The 23,807-nt window shown below is 38.8% G+C and overlaps 1 protein-coding gene across 6 annotated transcripts in view; it reads left to right on the top strand.

Moving 5' to 3' along the window:
- ABCB5 (ATP binding cassette subfamily B member 5) overlaps positions 1-11,664 on the top strand; it is a 49,066-nt gene extending 37,402 nt beyond the window's left edge. For all 6 annotated transcript variants that reach the window (XM_031590080.2, XM_090142690.1, XM_090142691.1 and 3 more), the window contains 10 exons: positions 305-382; positions 1,436-1,519; positions 3,415-3,618; positions 4,442-4,542; positions 5,791-5,931; positions 6,330-6,486; positions 8,013-8,210; positions 9,089-9,295; positions 10,246-10,392; positions 10,941-11,664. In XM_031590080.2, coding sequence (XP_031445940.2) covers positions 305-382; positions 1,436-1,519; positions 3,415-3,618; positions 4,442-4,542; positions 5,791-5,931; positions 6,330-6,486; positions 8,013-8,210; positions 9,089-9,295; positions 10,246-10,392; positions 10,941-11,138 — 1,515 coding nt within the window. In that variant the 3' untranslated portion in view covers positions 11,139-11,664. The remainder of the gene's footprint in view (positions 1-304; positions 383-1,435; positions 1,520-3,414; positions 3,619-4,441; positions 4,543-5,790; positions 5,932-6,329; positions 6,487-8,012; positions 8,211-9,088; positions 9,296-10,245; positions 10,393-10,940) is intronic.
- Positions 11,665-23,807: the final 12,143 nt, after the last annotated feature.

Genomic DNA, 23,807 nt, shown 5'->3' with positions numbered 1-23,807 from the left:
AGTGGATGCCTCTGGCAGTGGTTGGAACAGAGGCCAACAATTAGATAAGCTGATTTATCTTGTAATGCTGCTGAGGAATATGAAGAAGGCATTATAATAAAGATCCTGTCTTCTTTGTCATGTTGCTCCCTTCCTGAGGAAAAACAGAGTTTCAGGTTCCAGGAATGTGAATGGCACTCTTCCCAAGACTTACACATGATCAGAGGGTTCTAGGAGACGTTTTGATGCAATTGCTTTTGTTGTGTGGCTTTATAAACAGAGATGAAGCATCAGATGAGAAACTGCGACTGTTTTTTCCCTGCAGGGATTCATGTTTGGAAAGTCTGGAGAAATACTAACAATGAGACTGCGTTCTTTGTCCTTCAAAGCATTACTTCAGCAGGTATGAATTATGCAGCAAGAGTGTCATGAGAGCCAGATGGCTTTTGCAGGGCTTGCAAGGTACTTGTACTTGTTTGCTTTCAATTGTGCAGTCTGGAGAGAGAAAAAAATAGTCTCTTTTGCCACTGGCTTAGAAAAAATACGACTTTTCTGAGTTTTCTATTCCGTGTGCAGCTCAGCTCTGCTGCTGCAAATAGTCCAATTTTGAAGTACTGTCACTGCAAACATGCACATTTCTCATATGCTAATGTACACATGGTTTGCAGATGTATGTGTTTAGCCAGATTCCTGTAAGGATGACCAAAAATTTAATCTCCATTTGCTTGAAGGTTATGATGTAAATATATAACATGTGGACTTAAGTCTGTAGGTTTAAATGTGCGTATTGCAATCCATAGCAAATAGGCGGTCTGGCTAATTTTTAATGCAGAAATTCAATTTTCCCTATTGCATCAAGAATTAATTGAGAAGAGTGAAGTTACTTGTATTAAACCTTTCCCATTAATCAATTCATGTGACTTCAAGTTGCTTGCATAGTAGTTTTGAGAATGCACAACTTAATGCGCCATGTACCCGCTGGGGGCATCCGGCAAGAGCCTGGTTGTTCACAGAATCATCTGAAAGGGAATAGATGAGAGAGAATTCACCCATAGCTGTTGGAAAAACAAAGAGGAAGTAACACCCAAATCTACAAATATGCAAATTTGCAACTTATAAAAAGAGAATATTAACATTTTCAGTCAAAGGATGACTGGGTAAAAAGGGATTATAATAAAACTTGCCTGACATTTGGAGGAACTTTACATTACCTTTATTCTGCTGGAAATACCTAATTTTTCACACTCTTAAGTTTTTTCCTTTACTTGGAAGGTTAGTAGTAATAGTTAGCCATCACTGATTTGTACTTCCATTTCCCTTTATGCTACCTTATCTGGAAATGTTTAGTCATTATACCAGTAGTCCTGATTATCTGAAACATCATAAGAATATGTGGCTTTGTAAAAACAAACAAAAAAAAAAACAACAAAAAAAAAACTTTGTAACTATTTTGTAGGAGATTGGATGGTATGATGATCAGAAAAATGCTGTTGGAGTTCTGTTAACTCGACTTGCTACAGATGCTTCTCAAGTCAAAGGGGTATGTTGATTCTTTCATGTTTGTATTTTTTTAGTATTTTTTTCTTTACTAATATTAATTGCCTTTGGCAAGGGATGCTGAGATTATTTCAGAATACAGGGTAATAAATCTACCCCCATAGGCTGACAGATACATTTAAATATCGTGGTGTTGATACCGTAGGAATGATTTCTGATTGATAATTTGAAATCTATTAAAAATGCAGCAGCTATTCATGATTTTCATTTCCCCTTTGCATACCTTTAAACTAAACATAAAGCGGTAGACCATTTTACCAAGCAAAGTGAAATCTGTGTGTGTGCTGAGGACCAGAATTGGGCGACTCCAGGTTTTAGCATCAGATACTGTGTATCACTGGGGTGCCTTGAAGGCTACAGCTGCAGATGCTGCGGACCCTTACTGACCTTAATGAAGACAATTCTTCTTGTCCCTTACCAAACATGCTTCACATACAAGGAAGCCAAATGGGAAGAAATGACATAGCATTAATAAAGAATACTAGAGAAGGAAATACCCAAGACAGGAGATGACTCAAGGTCCTCATTTTGAACAGGAGGACTCTGGACATGGTCAGGAGAATGTGGCAAATCCTGCACAGTTCCAGCACCTACTGTTCATTTCATCAGCATTCATTGTCTTGCAGGACTTGCAAGAGAGACGTTTGGTATTTTTAAGATGATTTTGTTTCTTTCAAAACTGTAAATAAAAAACTCTTTAATCCTTGCATTTTTCATTGTCATAGATTTTTGTTTGTTTTCTGTCCTCCTCCCTTATGGGCTAATATTATTAATAGCCTTTGACAAAACTTATTGTGTCATTTAAAGTTCAGTGGCACTGAAGTAAATTGGAACTGCATCACCATGCAGGGCAGAAACAGAAAAAATAGGTACACAGGGTCATCTGACTATAAAAGCCAACCAAGGGCATGAATTTTTCTCCAAGGCTAGTGTGTTCTCTGGAGCACTCAGTGTGTCAGTAAGAGCGTGCTTCATGCTGTGCTGGCTGAAGTTTCCAAATCCATCTTTATGTGCAGCCCTTGGAACATATGGCAGCAATTCACCTTGGCATTGGTTTAATTATTACTATTTTAAATTGTGTTGAACAAGAAAAGTCTTTTTAGGGCGGGAAAGTCTTTGGCAAAGGAAAAGAATGTTGTTTCCTGACCAAGGATTTTTGTTTTTTCCATCAAGCCAAATTGTGGAAGATGAGCTGTTTCCACAGGGCTGTTTTCAAACCTTTTTTTCTTCTGCATGTCAGAAGCCATCCTGATGCTGGATGCAAATCATGTCTCTTTTTGAAGTCCCTAGTTGAGAAGGTTATACAGGCTGGGAGAAGATAGGAATTCTTCAGTATGAGTTAGTATTTTTTCCACTCATCACCTGCTGAGATGAAGCATTTCTGCAGTGTGGCCAAATTGGGTTTGGGTTCCCAGAAAAAGAGTAGATGCAGCAGCACAGGGACCTGAGGATGAGTGGTTTCCAGTGCTGCTGGTGGGATGGCTTAATGGATGGCTATCAATGGAACAAAACTGCTAACCTAAAGCTGGGCCTCCAGCCTGCTTCCCTGCAACTGTGCTGCAGTCTCCTGAGCCTGGGTTAGTGAAAGAGGTCTTGTGTGTGTGTGTGTGTGTGTGACAGTATTGTATTTCATTAGACAGTTGGCATCAGCAACTCTTCAGACATCCTTAACCTCACTTGAAGGTGCCTGAATGCTGGCAGATAAGAGGAATGTCGAGGAACTGTTACATAAGTAGATGCACAATGTCAGTGCATGTTACCACTCATGATTTAGTTTTCCAGCTGAACTGCTGGCCTTGAGTAAATAGTTATATCACCACTCAAAATTACTAAGAAAATCTAATGATGGATATCTTGGGGTTTCTGGGGTTTTCTTAGGCAACTGGAAGCCGACTTGGACTGATGACTATGACTGTCTTTACCCTTCTGACTGCTGTCATTATTGCTTTTGTGTACGGCTGGCAGCTGACTTTGCTTATCCTGGCCTGCATTCCTTTCGTTATTGCTGCAAATGCTGCAAATGTTAGCTCTGTGTCTGGTCATGCAGCAAAAGATCAAAAAGCTTTGGAGGAGGCTGGAAGAGTAAGTTCTCCAATTTTAACTACAGGGTTATGGTGTGAGATCACTTTTAAGGACAACATTGTTGCTGTATTACAGCTGACTCAATTATCTAAGATAAATGAAGTGGAGAGAGGAGAGGGCAGGATGGGGGATGAAGGGAATGTTTATATATCCCTGAGGAAAACAAAACATAGATAACATAAAACATCTGTAAATAGAAATGCATTTGAATGCCTCCATAGCAGATTTCTGGGCAGGGGCAGCTATAACAGCAGCAGCCCCAGTACTGCTATGGTTTGAGCCTGCACTGTAGCTAGAAGTGTCGCAGGGCTCAGCTGCCAAGCACTAACACCATTTATTTTTTTTTTAATTCCATCATAAAATGCAAACTATTTATATACATAAGAGGTCTAGTGTACTATCTTCATTTACCTGATAGTGCTTTTCCAGGAGGCAGAATTGCTCCCTGAAAAAATGCACATAGACTAGATGATTGGGGTTTATTCTTATTTTATTACATAAGGTTTATCTGCTGGGATTGTGACTTATGAGATAGGGCAAGGGCTGCTGACACTTCCTGTGTCCTGACCCAGAGGCTCAAAACTGAAGTACCTTGTCGTCTTCAGTCTCCCCTTGTCTTGTACTCCTCTGAGGGTAACTTCATTGCTGCAGGCTTCTGTTCATAACAGACCTCAAGCTCTTTTCCTAAAGTAAATACTTTCTGATCTAAACTAATGAATGTTAGAGAAGATCAGATATTTGGGCGATATGTCGTAGATTGAGATTGTAAGAAATTACCTTTTTTATTTTATGTATGTATTTCTTTTTTAATCTCCCAATTTAGGTTTCAACAGAATCAGTTGAAAATATCAGAACTGTTGCTTCACTGACTAGGGAAGAAGCATTCTATGAGAAGTACATAAACAGTTTGAATGGTCCATATAGGTGGGATCTTTTTTCTTTAATTCTGTTCATTAAACATTTTAAACCTTTCACTTTGTTTTAAATACACTTCTTGCAAACCATCTGACACCCACAAGATTGGGAAGGGTATTCTTTTCCATATGTGTGACATTTTTTCACTAGCTACAATTTAATATGCTTTTTTAGATGCAGTGTGCAGAAAAACATATGCAAGACTTGTCCTTTCATAATTTGAATACTTTATAAAATGCATTTTCCTGATGCTTTACATAATATCATTTGCTTGTGTGTGCACAGAATGTAAGACATCTATTCAGTCAATTTCAGTACTTTGGATTAATTGGTATCAACTAAGGAATGGACAGTCAATTCGCATACCATGCTCATTATAACACAAACCAGTTTTATTTTATTTGTGTGCCTTTGAAACCTCAAATGAACTTCATATATTTCCTTTGTTTGAGCCCCTGTGTGCCATTGACATCTCTTTGCTGAAAGACATTCAAATCACAAGGGATGTCAGATTTTTCTAATTCCTTTTTATTTAAACAAAATAAGATCTGATTTGTTTTTCCCTCTTTGAGGTAAAAATATAAAAGATGGAATTGAAAATCATGCACTGCATAAACTATCATCATCCAAAACAGTGTTAAAATTTAATATCTGGCAAACTAGTATTGCCCAATATTAAATAATATGCTTGCCTGGATTGTCAGAGGTCTCTCTTACTGCTCAGATTGAAAAGAAGATCTACATTTCCTTAGTGATTATTCTTGACCATGAGGGCAGAGTCCTCCTGACTGATTCAGTGTGCACTAAATTAGCTACGCCAAATGAAACCTCTCTAGAAAGATGAATTGAGAGAGGCTTAGTCTGAATCCTTGCAGGAAAACTCAGCAATATATCCCTGTTCCAAACTGGGATAAGAGGTCTCTGCATGGATGGGAAGGCCTGGCTGCAGTCTACAGGCAGCTCTTGGCTGGGCTGAAGCCTGCCTATTTCTCAATAACTAGTACAGATGATCCAGCTTATTAAAATGTGATCTGCCCTGCTATAGGAAAGCAAAGGGATCAATTCTAGATAGCGTAACTGAGGATCTCATTACTCCAATTTTATGTTCTATGGACAACTCCATGTCACAGTGTAAGATGCTTTCAGGGTCAGAGTGTGTTGCTTGAAAACTTTACCCCAGAAATCTGGTCATCTCCCAGCCACTGTCTGTTGTTTCTGTTTTACAAATTATTTATGAAAAATGTCTTCCTTTCACAGAGATTCTCTAAAAAAAGCCCCTTTGTATGGATTTACCTATGGAATAGCTCAGTCTGCAAACTACTTCGTTAATGCAGCAGTCTTCAGATTTGGGGCATGGCTCATTGCTCGTTGTTTGACTAACTTTGAAAATGTATTTATGTGAGTATCGTTTGTGAAGGTAAAGATCGGTATATATGGGATAATGATTTCAGTGTGTACTTATTTAATCTATTTACAGAGGTAATGGGATGTGGAGACTGCCGAATTTGCAGTCCATTTGGGAGCAGTTTGGACAAAAGGGTTGTTCTGGAGAAAGGCTTCACTGCCCAGATACACACTTGTGACTACACGCAGTGCATCATCTCTGGAGGAGTCTTTACTGTATCATGTTTCTTCCAAGCAGAGGGTTTTACTGTGACTCTACTACTGATCTATAAAATAGTAATTAATGACATATCTAAAGAGGCTAAGAACTTTATTTTTGAAGGTTTATTTTACATGTGAAGAAAACAGCATGTTCCACCAGAAACAAGTGATTCTTTATCTTTTGTTTTTAGAGTCTTCTCTTCTGTCATATTTGCAGCTATGAATGTTGGTCAGTCTGCTTCTCTGGCACCAGATTATGGCAAAGCTAAAATTTCAGCTCAAAGAATCTTTCATCTTTTGGATAGAAAACCTCAAATTGACAGTTACAGTGAAGAAGGTGAAAAATTGGTGAGTTTTTTTTTTTTTTCAGAAAAACCTTGGATGACATTATTAGTAATGCTTTATTGTCTACAACTGTATTTGCACTGCCTCATGTTTTGTAGAGCATCACTAAAGACAGACACTGTATAAAATAGTGTTACTGCCTTGCTAGTTTTGTTTTTTTTTTATGGACCTTCTGTCTTTCGCCTTAAATGTGGTTTTGCTCTCAATGAGTCTAAAATGATTTTTCATTCAACTGCCCTACATTTTAAATGGTTTCAGGAAAACATTGATAATGTCAGTTCACAATTCATTGCCTTTGTGTGAAGGTTTATGGGAGAAATAAAATACAAGTGCAGTTTACTACTGTTTTTGCAGATAAAAAAAGGAGAGTAGTCCTGTCAGAGAAAGAACAGTTTTGCCAAAATCCATCCCCTTACAACTGTGGAAACTCTTAGAGAAAATGTGTTCTTGGGAAATCAAAACTAACCAAATGAATAATATGTTTTACTCTAGAGGTTTAAAATGTCTTGTCTTTAAACCAACACTGTCATTAAGGGAGCTGATCTTGGCAAATAAACCGGAAGCATTTTGTGCAGAAACTTGACATGATGTGGAAGGATTACATTTACACATACAAATGAAAATTATGTAGGTGTTAGACAGTAGCCCCTGCTCAGGAAACTCTAATCCAGTTTCCATAACTTTAAGATCATACACAGGGTTTTCAACCTTTTTAATTACGGTCTTTGTGTATCTTTTTGAAACAGAGCTCTCAGGCACAGACTTGGAAAAATTTGGAAGAAAGTCTATGGCAAAATAAAACTTGAATAGAAATATGCATAGTCTAGACTGGACTAAAAAATTAGTGTGTGTGTCTTGAGCAAGCCCCTTAAATTAGCTGTTGTGCTAGCATTCCTAGAACGTTGCTAGTTTTTATGTGGGACTGACTCCTACCAAGAGGAAGCAGGCAATTAGGCAAGGTCTGAATACCTGCCCCGTTCTTTCATTTGGTCTTAGAGATCTGCCTGTTAGAATGGCTGATTAATGGTCGCTGTTGCTTTTCAAAACACCAGCTTTTCGTACATGCCTGTAAATTACCTACTAAAGAATTTACCTCTCTTACTTTAATATCTGATCTTAACCTTGTGATGTATTCATTCAAATCGTGCTACCTGCAATGTGAGATCAGGAGAGCAAATGTGATAGATCATACCAGGAAAAGTGCCTCAATTAGGTGTGTAGCAAATGAAAAATACTAACATTGTTTGTGTAAAGATAGTCCTTTTGAAAGCTGAAGTGAATATAAATACAGGAGAGAAATGCATAGGACTTACTCCAAAAGGATCTAGTGATTTGCAACTAGAGATCATCCTATAAATAACAATACTAAACTTGATCTAATATGTAATTGCAAAGAACAACAAAAACTATTTCAAAATCACTATCTCAAACTTCTTTGTCAGTTTTCTCATTCAACACTTAAGTCTTGGCTGTTTATTTAAAGCTAATAAATGCTAATATAATCATACGAACTTTTTGTTACTTTTCAGAGTAATTTTGAAGGCAACATTGAATTCAGAAACATCAATTTTGTATATCCAACAAGACCAGAAGTTCAAGTTTTGCAAGGACTTAATGTGAAGGTTAACAAAGGACAGACTCTGGCATTAGTAGGAAGCAGCGGCTGTGGCAAAAGCACTTCCATTCAGCTCTTGGAGAGATTTTATGATCCTGTGGAAGGACAAGTGGTAAAGTAGACTTATGTGGCTATTCATAATTGTTGAATCTACAGAGCTCTTCATCTTCTAGGGCTTCAGGGGTCTTAAATGATCCTGGCTGTAGCTCTGGAGAGATGCCTTATAAATGAGTTGTGGGTTACTGACGCTACAGCTGTAGACAACCTCCAGACTACTATTGCTGCCTGCCCCAGCACTAGCATTTGTGGCTAATGCATGGAATTGACACATTGGCTCATGGCACTGATACACCTCCAGGAGTGATGGTTTCAGGCTACACTGCCTCCTCCAAAGCTTCTAAGTGCCTGATCAGTCTGGACCAGAGTACTTGTATCATCTGCTTGACTGTGTGCAGAATTCACACTTTAGAGACAAAGACACATTCTTCACACAATACAAACCTAATCCCACAGCATGACGATGTGTCACTGCAAGAAGGATGTAACAGGATTTTTGATGCATTCACTGTTAATGTGTTATCAAAGATGTGATGAAACCTTCCTGGTGGTTGTAAGATTGAGTTAAAGGCCCACAGTTGAGAATACGTATTATTGATTCAGCTTCTTAAGGATGAGCTTTCCCACAAGGATCCCAGTTTTTTGCAGGGCTAGAAGGATTGCAGAAACAGCCTCTGATATGTGCTCCATGCTTCTATCTGCTGGAAAACAAAACAAAAACAAAAAAACCCATGAAATTAAAAAATAATGAAAATAAATATTTATTCACAGTGTTGGTTTTGTTCCACTTCACATGCAAAATTTACTTGACTTAAGATGGGAATTTAACATTTAACAGCTTTCCTGATACAGCTTGTTTCCTGTTTACGTTATGTATCTGTGGATGAGCTCTGTTGTCAATTTCACATCATTTTTTTCTGTTTCTCTTTCTAGTTAGCAGATGGATTTGATACCAAGTCTTTGCATTTACAATGGCTGAGGTCCAGGCTGGGTCTAGTGTCACAGGAACCCATTTTGTTTGACTGCAGCATCGCTGAAAATATTCAATATGGAGACAACGATAGGCTTGTTAGTCAGGAGGAAATTGAAGAAGCAGCTAAAGCAGCAAATATTCATGCCTTCATTGACAAGCTGCCAGAGGTGAGAAACAGCAGTCTGCTCTTCACAGTGCAGTTTAGATGCTTGGAGTTACATGGAGAGATCTAGGCAATACAAAAATAAAAATGAAAACATATAGTTATAATTTCTTTTATATGAGGAATGTATTTTGATATTTTAAAATATCAAAACGTGTTGTTTAAAATCCCTGCTGGATTGCTCAAGTAAGTCAGTGCTCCAGTGAATGTAGTGGTAGATAAAGCAGAATGAGTGGGAAAGAATAAGGACACTGTACAAGCATTTCCTCATATCCTCATTTTTTAATATTATCTTTGCTTCTGTATCTGAAACTTCTCAAATTACTTATCTAGTTGGATGGGCATGTGCAGGGAGCGTTTCTTAAAATACTGTGCGTTAATAAATCAAAAGTGAATTGTGTGACATTTAACCTTCATGCCTGCAAAGAATTTGGTTCTAACAAGGAAAAATGCTTTGGCTTGTTTTCACTGTAGTTCTGCATAACTGAAAATGGTGTCCTGGTGCTGAAAAAACTATAGTTTTGTCACTACTAATAATGTTTGAGATTCTTCAATTATTTATGAATAACACTGGATCGAGTCCTTGATGTATGTGTCAGGAAACACTAAATATATGTTTACTCTCATGCTCATACAGTGATAGTTAAGGTGTCACCTGGACACCTTAACAGTCTATCACTGGCAGTACTATTCAAGAGCTGCTCTAGTCTTTGGGGAAGTAAATTTTTAGATCTATATAGATCTAGATTTATACCTATTTAGGTATAAATAGGTGGCTTATTATACAACCATTCATGCTGGAGGTGTTTATAACACTTCAGCTTTATTAAAACCATTTGTACTGTTCTTTCATGAATCTAACCTAAACATTTTTATAGCTACACGTGAAACTTTACTTTTCTCTACGAGTATTCTCAAACCTTTTTTTTTTTCTCCTCCCCTTCAAACATTCAGAAATATAATACTCGAGTGGGTGAGAAAGGAACACAACTTTCTGGAGGTCAAAAACAAAGGATAGCAATTGCCCGAGCTCTGGTTCGTAATCCTGCTGTTCTGCTGCTAGATGAAGCTACTTCTGCACTTGACACAGAAAGTGAAAAGGTGAGTAATGATCATCATGTGAATTACTTATGTCTATATATACATGGTTAGTTGCTTTTCTCTAGAATCAAACTTTAAGAAAATCGGTGTAATGTGATGCAGTTGCTCAGCTATGGGGAAAAAAAAAAAAACAAGCAGGTGTATCACAGTAGCATTTCCATTTCAGGCTGTGAATTTAAAAACGTTAGGAAGCTGTGCATAAGTTAAGCAGTAGATTCTTTTCATTTAAAAAAAAAAGCTTTTGGAACAATAGAAATGTCACAAAAAAGAAAAAGAAAAAATAAATAAACAGCTCAGATTATATTCTGTGAGTTTTTCTGTTAGTTGTATTTGATAGTAAATGCTGAATTTGTGTTCTGACACAACCTTGATGTCCAAGAATCCAATGACTTCTCTCACTGAGAGAAACCCCATTGAGTAAGGATGTCTCATATATGCACTTAGTTTATAGGAGATATATTCAGGTGATAATAAGAGTAAGATATCAAATGTGTTTCCTACGTCTGAGGCTGTACAAGTGCTAACAGCATTTTCACATCTGTGTGCAGATTGTTCAGAAAGCTCTGGATAATGCCCGGCAAGGTCGAACCTGCATTGTAATCGCACACCGCCTGACAACCATACAGAATGCAGACATCATCGCGGTGATCCAGAATGGCAGGGTGGTGGAGCAGGGCACCCACAGCCAGCTACTGGCAAAGGAAGGACACTACTATGCCCTTGTAAATGCACATGTCTCTAATTAGTGCTGTTAGTAGAATTTTTTCTTTGTTTGTTTTTCCTGGGAAGATGTGAAAAGCTGACAGAGAAGTAATGTTGGTTGTGTCTCTGCTGATGGAACAGTGGCCATGTAGTGTGTAGCCTGGTTGCTCTACCTGGTGTTGTCCTTGGCCTATGTACCTAGAGAGGAATAAACAGTGTATGCCCATGGGTGATAGGTACATGTGGCAGGCCAGGGGCTGGGCATTTGGAGGGATAGTGTGATCTGGAGGGAGCCAGACCTGAAGCAGTCTTATCCAGTCCACCAGTTCAGGTGGGAGAACCCAGATCTTTGTCCCCTGAAACTCTGGCCCACATGAGTTGACACAGATCAAGGGTCGTCCATGAGTGTGGCAATGGCTAACTGTCATGGATAAGCAGAGGGCTGCTTGTGCTTGCTTCTGTTTTTGTTTTTTTTTTCCACCAACAAGATGCAGCTGCGAAGTTTTCTTTATGGTCTAAGAGCTGTTGATTCTCACAGATAATGTTTGAAATAAAAGCATTTCTATCTCATTTAGAGAGAAGTGGTTATTTTTTCCACTTCTTGCCATATTTCTGATATTACTCTCCTTCATACATTTTTTGAGGATTCAATGTTGTATTTAAAATGATAATTGTAATAGTGGAAAGCCTTCCATAGAGTGGTATATTTTATATAGTTTATCAGTGTCTGTTGTACTTTTCAGTCATTTGGGTCACTTCAAAAGTCTTGTAGGACAGAGCTAGGATGGCTGCTTTGGAGCGGAGTCACTGTTACATTCCCTTTTTCTTTGTTTTATTTCTGCACTGGAATTAAGCAGTGAATTCTTATTTTAGGGGAAAAAATATCTTATTGCTTAATCCACCAACATTCTTGGGGAAAAAAAGAGGGACTGTTGCTTTGGGTTGGATGCTTATGTGTTTTTTCATTACAGTTGTAATAAATTGCAACACTACAGAAACTTATTCATTACAGTACTAAAATAACAAGTAAAATTAAGTAAAAAACAGGAAATTATTTTCTCTATATAAATAAAAATAGCAGCTATTAAGCTGAATCATCTAACATCTGTGACTGGTTAGTGGAACATCTTTGTGGAAAATACTGCATTTGCATCCACACAGATAACAGAAAAATCCAAAATGTGCTTCCTACCTCCGGCTTGGAATTATTTAGTAAAACGGGGGCAAATGGAGTAAGGAAATATTTAGTATTTGACCTGGAAGGTGCTATAACATTTCACCAGGGTCAGCCTAGAAAAATAAGTTCCGTCACTACTGGGGCTTGTGCTTCCCCTTGTTGACCTCTCTAAGGATAAATATTACCTACAATGGAAAGAAAAGTTATTTCCCTTGCATCACTTTCAGCATGTTCCTCACCGCTGTTCACGTGAAGCGTTCTCATGCTGCAGTAGCTGGACAGTCTCAAAACCATCTATGTATTTTAGGGATAAACAAAGAAAGGTCTTGAAGTGAGGTGTTTGGCAGCACCACATGGAAAGATGAGCTTGCCTTTTGGCTAGGGCCAAAAGGAATGGGTGCTTCTGCCATGACAGAGGGAGCTGCTCTGGGCCATGGGATTTGAGTGAAAGAGCTGTGCCTAACAGAGATTCCTTGAGTGTCCTCTGCTCTTAGAAAATTAAAAGGGAGAATAGAGAACATGACTTAAGTAAATAGTATTAATTTACTTATGCTAAGTGAATTATTTTTTAATGTACGAATGTATTTTACAGATTTCACTCAATACAAGGATATTAAAAATTGCTAATGTTATAACCCTGTCTAAAAGGTCATCTGCAGATGTGAGAAAACCACCAGACAAAACCAAGCCCTACCCACCAAGAAAGAGACAGTGGTGGGCAAGAAGCAGAGCAAAATTCCAGCCGTCTCTAAGAATGACAGAATAGCACACTACTGAATGCGTGCAGAAATACAGACCGAGCTGGGTGACTTTACTGATTCAATGGATCTATAAATAGATTAGCACGTTCAGCCTGTAGGCATTACTAACAAACTTTGTACTCGGATGGTTTATTTCAGACTGTTCATTTCACCTTCTAAGCTGGTTATGCCCATGCAGCTGGCAGACTGGCTGTGTCCCAATTAAAAGCAGATACAGAGTCAGAGAAAAATACATGTTAGAAGCACCTTTTCAGCACTGGAAGGCTGGTATAAAGATCAAAAGAATTAACTCTGGTGGGGGAAAAAAAAGGCCTATGAACATACATTTTAAGATCCCTCTCACTATCTTGCCATCTACCCCAGCTGCTAGAGTTACACTTCCCTTACCCCTATAGAAGTAGAGGCTACATGCCCCAAGTAATGTGCTGGTGATGCCACTGGGGACATCACCCCTAAGATGAGTGTCATGAGTATAGTGATGAAGGAAGAATATCAACTCAAGAAACACCAAAGGCCTTGTTCATGAATAGATGAGAAGCATTCAGCCCATGTACTTACTTTGTGCCAGCACTGCTAATCCTGCTAGAGAATTAATGGCTTACTGTGCTCCAAAGATGGGAGCTGAGACTTCAGAGAAGGCATTCATAAGGAATTTTGGAGAATGAATTAATGGTGACTTAAATTTACTGTATAGTTAAAAATAATTACTAACAAACAAACTGAAGCCCCTGAGATGGGATATGGAGTTGACAGGAAGATGTGAACTAAAGGGTACAGGAAGTGACTACCCTTATGGCTTCAAAGAATCATTTGTTCTCATACAGGCAATGGAGCTCACTGGTCCCAGTGGGCGTGCACATTTCCCATTTCTGGGTGCTCTATTTCAGTTTGAAATATCTGTCAACAATTGAAGAATAATGCTGTTTGCAAAATAGTAAATGAATGTAACGTTTACCAGCTCATGGCAGGGCCTTTTTTCCCCAAATGTTTCCTTTCTTCTGCAGCCTACAAGATTTCAATTTAAAGGAATCTAAAGCCTGTAAAGAAGTGCATAGCCTCATAATGACATTATCAAATAATCTTAATTGCATAACAAAAAAGAACACTTTCGTAAGAATTGCAATTCTCAACCCTTTTCTTTTGGGATGAGTTGAAATACTAAACCAATGTGTCTTTTATCTATTTTTCACTAGGATTAGTTTTAGGAGCTTAATCGAAACACAGAGAGTTTGCACAGTTCCATAAAACTGTGGCAGGTGATAACTAACCTGTCCTTCCTTTGCTATAATAAATAGACATTGTACCCATGACTTTTTACTTACAAGTTTGCAGGCGTGATAGTGTCAGGCAAAAGGAGAGTTCACAGGACACAGCTCACAGTAAACAGTAGGAAAATTCCTGTCACACCTGGGAGCAGGCCTTTTTCAAAGTTAATGGTAGGTGATTTCACTAATTAATAAGGGAAACATTAAGAAACCATGCAGGATTGTTAAGGTCTGTTCGCTTGACATTGCTGGAGGGTTTTAAGTTAAACTGCTTTCCTGGACTGAGTCAGCTCTAGGAAAATCGCTACCCTTGTAACAAAGGTAATAAAAAGCCAGGTCTTGAACTGCTAAATCCCACTGTATAGATATGCATAGGACAGCTGATAACCTCATTCCATTACCTTCAGTGAACTTGTTTCCAGACATCCAGCACAAAGAATTTGGCTTTCTGTTTGAAGATAAAACAGCTTTTCAGGATGGCTTGTGCAACCCTCCCTTCCACAAGAAAGCATTTCACAGCAGCACTACGGTTGTCTCTCAATATAGGGCTCACCTGCTCGTTTTTATACAGAGATAAATACAATCAAAAGCAGAAGAGTTCCCACAGGCCTTGGAGCCACGGTTGTGCCTGTCCAAAAAAAGAAAATGAAGTGACCGTTTTCCCAAGCTTTTCTGTTTGATTGTATGAGAGAAACATGAGTTTGTAATCACTACAGCTGTAGCTATGTTGTACACGAACTGGTGAGTGAAAGCCAGTATGTTACTTGGCCAATTTTTGTGCACCTATGCTTCTCCAAGACAAACTTCTGTAAAAACATAGTTTATATAAGGTCTGAGATATTGAGGTGTACCTAAGTTCTTCCAGACTATTAGGAATGAAGATAAATAGCAAGGTAACAAGGCCATCAGCAGCACAGATGTGTTCCTTCTTTTAAAATGTACTTGAGGGACTTATTTGTTAAGTCTGGATCCCTAGTATATACAGAGGACTGAGTTTTGTATTCAAAGTTAGAAGCATCCCTATGCACTGCTATTCTCTACCAAGTTCCAGCTGCCCTATAAGCCTTATCACAAACTGCCCATCGCTTCAACATTTTCCACGGTTACAGCTCTGCCTGGCTCTTCTCTTCCAGCTACCTGGGCTGCTTTTTCTCCTCAAGCACCTGCCCTAGCATGCACAGCAGATGCTATACTGTGATGCAATGTAAAAGGACAGACAGAGACAAAGGGGAAGTGCCAAAAGCAATAGAGATGCAAAAGGATTACTTTCTAAATTCAAGAATATTTCTCAGCAGAAGACTGTCATTGCTCTCCGTAAGTGAATCATTTACAGTGGATTGTTTCCATCTGCCTCTGTGGTGTATTCTGCCAAATAGCCTGCAAGCAACTCTTACCTACCTGAGACCTTAGCAATCATCTTGAGTTTTTATTGCTTACCTGGTTCATCAGCAGTTATATTAAGAAACTATTTTATGAAGCATGTCTTTCTGTCTGGAAATAATAATCTATTGTGCCCTTAGGGAAACTCACACATCCTCTCTGGTTATTCCCAGCCTGTCCAACAACATCAGTATCTCATGCTCCAATGAAAACTCACCAAGCCTTCCTGTAATTCTCACAAAGTGCCAGTTTTTGTTTTATTGAATGTTTTCACAGAAAAATATTTTGAAATCATGTTAGCTCCAAAAATTAGGACTCACGGATATGTTTGTATTATTTGTTGTATTTTCAGTTTGCTCTGTTGTTTCCATCAAAGTAACATCCCCCCCATTCCACTCCTTAATTTCTCTATCATCTGTGATTATTGCCTTATCATACATATTCCAAAGCATAATCACCTTTCATTAATCCCCAGTAGAATAATTCCTTTTGTTGCAGTCTTTTGGATCCTAAAAGATGACCTGAATATGACTATGCTGCTACAAATAATTGTTGATTCCTGGCTCCTCAGTATTTGATCTAGCATGGGCACACTCCTGGAGAAGGCACATGATATTCTACAAAGAAAGAAATGAAGGAGAAAGAGACAGTGCAGTGAGACTCTTATCACTCTGCTTCAGACATGTATGGCTGAATAAATAAACTAGATTGCCTTCAAAACATCCATAGGATTTGACTCATCTGTTTCCAGATGTCTTAGAATGCAGTGAACTACACGACATATAGATGTGCCTATTTCTTACCATAAAGGTAAATGGGTAATATGGGTTTCCATTCAGGTTATACACATATATTAGGTAAAGGGAGTACCACTCCAAATGTCTGATCTTTCTTATAGATGTTGTTATGTTAGCTTATCAATCCTGAAAATAATATTAGGAGGCCCTGACCACAGAGGCTGCTCTTGCAGATGTGAGTTTTGAGGGTGAGAGAGGACCTCTGGAGCACAGGAAGGGGAAGTTTCTTCACCTGGATATTAGCAGTGCAAGAATGTTGAAGTGGACAAATGTTCAGAAAACAGGAGTTAATTATCCTGAATATATAAGCAGAAAATAAGTTTACAGTTTGCAGAATTCAAACTGGCTTGTAATAATGAGCAAATTAGCAGAATTGGGATTTCTTTTCTCTCTGAACAGCATGTGGGGAATTTTAAACAAAGAGTTAACATTTTCAGGGTTCAAAATAGTCTTTCTGACAATCCAATCCTTTGTCCATTTTTTATGAAATCACACTAAAAATGATAAGTGGAGTACTCATTTTCACATCTGCTATCCATATGAGCATACACCTGGCAGTGATGTGTGTGTTTTGCTTCAGAGGAAACAACCAAACAGCTATCACTTTATACAGCACTAATAGCCTCAGTTATAAACCTGCTACATGTGTTTTATTTACTGTAAATGAAGTGTATAGAAGCAATGCAGAATACGAAGATGAAATTTTAATGGGTCACTTTTATGATGCCAGAGCAATATGAAGAGGCATCTGTAACATGATTTACTTTTTAATACTCAATAAAGTAGTTTTTGTTGGGATAAACAGGGTTCCTAACAAGTACTCACATGATTGTTTCTTCAATTTCTTATTTCACACATACTTTGAGATTTGGAGCAATTTTTTTCCATGAATATATGCCAGTCTTTCTGGGACTTCTCCAAAGTTATGTTTTCTTTCTCTTTTTTGTTTCTTCTCCTTTTTCTGTTAAATCTTAATACTTTGCCATAGTTCTTTTACACTCGTATATTCAGTTGCAGTGTGGTAATTTTATATTTATAAAATATACATTTGTATTTGTTTCAGTGCACTAGAGATTATTCCTATACTTCTTGCAATGAAGCAATCAAAATTATGTTGTCAAATGAATCGTGGGAAAATTCCATTTGTTTCAGCATTTCAGTTCAACCTTTCAATATCAAAAGTAGCTTTTCTGGGGGACAGTCATCAATGGATGATGAAAGTTCTTTATTCCTCTTAGTCAGACACATAAGTCATCGCTCAAATCACATACTGGTTTTGTGCACATAATGTTAATTACACATGCAGATTTATTCCATTTTTCAGTAGATAAACCTCTGTTAGCTTTTATGTCTAGGCCTTTTACCCATACCTCCTGGGAAAGCAATTAAGCTTCATGCGCTTGAAAAGCCCAGACTGCTCACTTTATGAAAGCACTAGCAAATCTCTCAGGATTCCCAAAGCTGTCCCTGGCTTTCAAGAGGGATGGCATTGTGAAAAGCTACAAAACTTAGCTTGTCTGACAAAAAAAACTTCCTACTGCAAAATTAAACCTCCTCTCATCTCACTGCTTTCCCAGAGGGTTGCTTATTTTCCAGAAAAGTAGTATAGCTTTCATGTAGGCTTCATGTTTTCATTTCTTAGAAAAATACAGGGCCAGCAGCTACTGGTGCTGCTCTGAATGAGCACCTTCAGTGGATAAGCACAGAAGCAGCATAGAAGTGCTATGCTGTGGGCTCAAACTCCCATACTGAGCATCCTTAAAAAGTATCTCAAACAAACAGGAGCATGGCTCATACCACCCTAGCCATAATTATATTGTTATTGCCAAGAATCAGTAAAGAGCAGTACTACATGGGTGATATTTAAAATACATTTTGTTCAAGTTCAGCTTTTGTAATCACTTCTTCAGCTTGTTTTCATCTTCATGGAGAATACAGTATATCTAAAAACATATTTTATCCTCTTTCCTCTAAGGACTCTCAATCATAATGCCACCAGGACTGGCACTTTCACATAAGTATTCACATGTGTTTTTAATAGACCTGTATTAACACAAGTCACATTCAAACAGAGTTTCAGATTTAAACAAATAAATAAAATAGTGCAAGCAAAAAAAAAAAAAAAAGGCATTGATAAATGATTTTTAATGTTGCATATACAGGGTTGTACATGCAACATTTGGTTATATGTGATTTGTAAATAACTGTTAAAAATTACATTTCTACTAAATAACATATTTTTCACATCTATACTTCTACTTTTTTTCCTCCCAACAAAATTTACTGGAATTTCCTTCACCCGCTCATTTCCTCTCAGATTGTCCCACATATTACTCAATGTCTCAGCTGCAACCACTGCCCTGGAAGAAGAGCCTAACATACACTGGTAGCTCAGTCTTTCTCTAAGACTAGCAAGGATTCACTTTGTGGGACCAAACCACTTGGAATAATGCTTCCCTTCAAGCAGAGGTACACTGAAGATTTGAATATAGTCTTGCTACATTTCATTTACTTGAAGGAAAAAGAAAGCTGGCCATATCAAATGGATGTCTGGAAATTTCTAGTGCTGAGGCAGATGCTCCATGTAGCCCCAGTTTGATGATATGTCAAAGTCAGAAGGGGCTTTGCTATAATTGTTACCATATTTATTATTTAGACTATTGCTTCTAGAACATGCCAGCTATTTTTGAAGCTATTCTCAAATGAGAACAATTCAGGAAAAAGAAAAATAACACCAAACCCCAACTTCTTTTAGCTCATAGTTATATGAATACACGCAAGCAGAACTATTTCCAAATCTTCCTTCAGGACTCTGCACTATTTTAACCTACCAAAAATCTTGGCAACTATTAAAGGCTGAATTAAATCACAGTCAGATGCATGTGCTTTCTGGAAATAATTCATGACACTCAAGGGGTAAATGATGTGCTGCAAGAACATTAGCCATACATCTTTCAAGTGGCCCTCACTCTTTCAGCTTATAATATTCACTTGTCCTATCTTGCTTCAGATTAAATGGCAAACCTGTCAACAGAGGAGGAGGTATTTCCCCAGAGTTGTTTATAAAATGACCAGTATGGCTCCACTTCAGTCCTGCCTGAATATTTTGGAACACAATAATAAAGTATCTCAAACAAAGAGTTCTACAGAAAGAGTAAGCAAACTCCAGAAGCGATGAGTAATGATGCTACAGGAAACTAACAAAGAAAGAGGATTTCTATTGTGTATTGTAGCTCTCTGGGTGATTAGCAGGAGGCATTTCAAAAGGTCATTTTTTTTTTAAGAAGTCTCATTATGTTCAGATCAAAGGCAGTGCATTTGCTTTTCACAGCCATTGTTGGATGGAGAAATCTGCTCACCAAAGTACAAGTTTTAAAGCACAGAGGCCTTACCTGACTGCTAATTCTGCCATGGCATGTTCTGCCCTAGCAAATTACAATTGCAAAACCACTGCAAAGACGTTCTCCCCCAGATTGTGCTGGGGGAAGCCAGAATGAAAATCTATCTGCTAAAAAATTATTTTGGCTAAACTAACAATTTTGAACATTTTATTGAAGGAAAAAAAAAAAAAAAAAAAAAAAAAAAAAAAAGCAGAAAGTATTGTTTCTGCTTATAAAATTATCCATCAGAAATAATTTCTGCAAATAAAAAATTTTTATTTTTTGTTTTAGAAATGCTGAGATGAATAGCTTCAGCTTTGTCAGCAGCTTTCCATGACCAGAACTATTTTCCATGTTTATCTGCAAATAGTTTTAACTAACCTGTGCTGACCTTTTTACTGAATACACTTGTGCATCCAGAGCCAATCAGCTGGTCCTGGTGCTATTAGGCTGGAGGTGCAACACAGCAGCTGACTCCTGCAACAAGGAGAAACTGTTGGGAAAGGGGACTGAGGAGCAGCAGATGAATAAGGTGAAGTAGGAAGAAGGAGTAGGAAGAACTCTTGCACCTTGCAATTCTTTTAATTCAAACAGGACACAGGCAATCTGCATGTATTCACCAGCTTGTTGACCAGAAAGAGTTACAGAAAATGAAGCCTAGGGTGAGACAGATGTGTGAAGAGGAAATGCAGGACAATGACAGGAAGCCACAGCTGCAACCCATCCCCACTAGGCATCTCTGAACATTCACAGCACAAACACTTGTTTTGTAGAATCACAGAATCATTAAAGTTGGAAAAGACCTCTAAGATCACCTAGTCCAACCTTCCACCCACCACCAATGATTGCCCACTAAACTGTGTCCTTAAGCACCACATCTACATGTTTCTTGAACACCTCCAGGGACAATGACTCCACCACCTCCCTGGGCAGCACATTCTAATACAGCATCACTCCGAGAATAAATTTTTCCTAATATCCAACTTGAACCTCCCCGGCACAATTGAAGGTCATTACCTATTATCTTATCACTGTTACCTTAGAGAAGAAGCCAACCCCTACCTCATTACAACCTCTTCTCAGGAAATTGTGGAGTTGGCACAGCAAGCACAATGAGGAAAGCTGCTCCACACCTATCCATCATGGCCCCTATCTGCACCAGTCCAGAAGGGATATCCCAGGTCAGACACCCTGCCACCCCTCTTCCCAAACAGCAGATGACTAGGGCATGGGGCTGCTGGCAGCCCAGTTTGGACCTAACAGGCAGGCTTTGTCTTTTTGAGGTCATAGTACAAATTGAGTTTGGAGAAAGGAGAGGTGCCACCCATGATTTCACTCACATTTGGTTTGATCATCTGATTTAAATACTTTTACTAATTAAAAAAAAAACAACTTTGCTAGTATTAAATAAAAAAGCTCCTCTTCCTTCTTCCTTAGTACAAGCTCATACAAATCTGCATGTTTTTTAGTGCTTCAGCAGACAGCTGAAAATATATTTAAGGTGCCATAAATAAAGATGGATTTAGCCAAAATAGTCCTTGAGTAATGTTTCTGTGAGAAATTCTCTGGATCCCCAGTCCAGGAAATATCTGAGATTCCTGAAGAAGAGCAGCATTAGCAGGGCAAGGTGATGATGCTCTCTTTGTACCACCAGATATTTTGCTGGGACAACAAAGATTTTGTGGAAGCTTAAGCTTGAGGTACTTTGGGTTTTGATATTACTGTAATATATACATGTATATGGGTCAAGAAATAAATTCTGATGATTAACTAGAAATATATTTTTTTAATTTAAAATAGAGAGATAATGGTAAAAAATACTCTTGACATTTTTTTTTTTTTAATATATACATAAATACAATCTGATCAGGGAAAGAGAGAAGTTACAAAAGGACTTGCAAGAGGTCAAAACCTTCTCAGCCAACTGGACTTTTCTGTGTAGTTGGCAAGGCAAGTCCCTCAGGTCAGAGCCTAATCCATGGGGATTTTCCACTTCACCACACTCAGGGAGCACGATGGCCATTGCACAACAGATTGCACTGACGCCCACAGAAAAGTGTGATGCTCACAAGACTGCTTTGGTCTCCCTCAGGCTCCCACAAAGGTATTGGAGCACAGAGCAGCACTTGTGCTAGGCCAGGAAGGGAAGGAGTTAGGCCAAAAGAAGCTGGCAACCACAGTTCCTTAATGAGCCATGTGCTGACAGGCCTGCTTGTGAGCTGTTACAGATGTGCACCAGGCAGCCTAATGAGATGCAGAAAACTCAGGAGGCCAAAAAGCCTCTTCAGATTTTCCGGTTATGTCGGTAGGATCAAAACTGCCTGCTCTACCTGGCATCACTGAGCAAAGGGCCACATAGTGGAAACATTGCCATTTGAGGCAAAGGCACAGATATACGTGAATTGCCATAAGGGGGAAGGAACAGAGGGGATGACTCATGAGCCAGGAACGAAATCCTGAAGTGGCATGTTAATTATAGTAACATTTTCTGTGATTTCCCTGTTATGCAGCCAGAGATGCAGGAGCACAAGAGGGCTGTGGCATGAAACGAGGCCAGGATGAAAGAGCCGGCAAGGAAGGGAAAGCAAACTCCTGGTGAGAGAAAACCTCCTCGAAAAGTGTCTCCTGGCAACGTCTCAGCTGAGACGCGGGTGAGACAAGATGCACTGCCCAGTGTTGCAGTGAGGCCTTCTGGTGACTTTCCCAAGTGTGAGTCAGCCTCATGGGCTGCCAGGAGCTCTGACAGCCCCTTTCTATCACGTGTGCCTGAAGCAGCATGGTGCCCAAAGAGATGCTGTCTCAGGGCTGGAATGGCTGGGCACTGCCTTGTGCTGCTCCAGGCTTTCTCTGCTTCACTTCTTCCTATCTCTGGAATGTCTATTTATCACCATGTTGCAGATGGCACTGCTAATTGCCGGGTCTGCATATTGAAACAGATCTAAGGTGAAGGTCTGCTTTTATCATTAAGTGACAAATTAAACATTTTTAGCAGTCTGATTAACGAAGCACTAGCCAGCAGAAGCTCCAGTTCACTTACTTCCTGTCGTATGGACAGGCGTGTGTATTACAAAGCACACAGGACACGTACCCAGTCTTTTCCTTGCACAGCTACATCCAGCAGCGCTTGCCAGAAGTATAAAACCACATAACATATGCAACAGTGACATCTATCGGCACAGACTTTGCCCATGACTGCTTATGTGTTCTACCACGCTATTTTTAGTGACGTGAGCGCACATCACATGCTACTGTGATAGCACTGCAGGGCTTGGGCACAGCAGCTGGCAGGGCTGCAAGGCAAATTCCTTCCAGAATAACTTGCCCTTAGCAGAGATATTTAGTCTTGACTCTGAACACACTGTTCTTTTCACACAGCAAAAACTGCTGTTCATGAAATCTTCATTCGTAGTGAACTCACACAAACTTTCTTTTATTTTTTCCTCCCTAAGATGCCTATGTCCAAAAAGATACAGGTGTTGAACCTTGAAGTTAGTCTGGGAGGAGAACAGAACCCACTGCAAAAATTTTTTCCTTCATAATCCAGTGATTCTCCCAGAGAAAGACCATTAGAATCAAGACAGCTAGTAAAACTGTTTTTCCTTTTGGGCTGCAGAGTTCTTGAAGCTCTTTGTTAAGTGAAGCTTCAGGGAACTATAGGCACCTTCTGGAGCAGGTTTATTGCCAGGAAGCCTGGCTTGTCACACAAGGTTAGGAAGAGGGAAGATAACTAGTAAGGGCAGAGAAAGCTAAGAAACACACACACACAAAAAAAAAAAAAAAAAAAATCATCTAAGAAGTAATTATTAGTGCATAGATGAGGCACATGTTATGGATGCTGTAGGCATCAGCAGTACATGGGGCTTCCTCGGATGCTCTTTGATTTTTTAACAGAGGTGACAAGTGGGAAAGGTCAGAAACAATTCATAGTAATTCCCAATTTGAGACCACTTGAA

The sequence above is a fragment of the Phasianus colchicus genome, chromosome 6, assembly GCF_987193195.1.
Source record: "Phasianus colchicus chromosome 6, bPhaCol1.hap1.1, whole genome shotgun sequence".
NCBI lineage: Eukaryota > Metazoa > Chordata > Aves > Galliformes > Phasianidae > Phasianus > Phasianus colchicus.
Note: the sequence above shows the minus strand (reverse complement) of the source record. Positions and strands in the feature narration are given on the sequence as shown.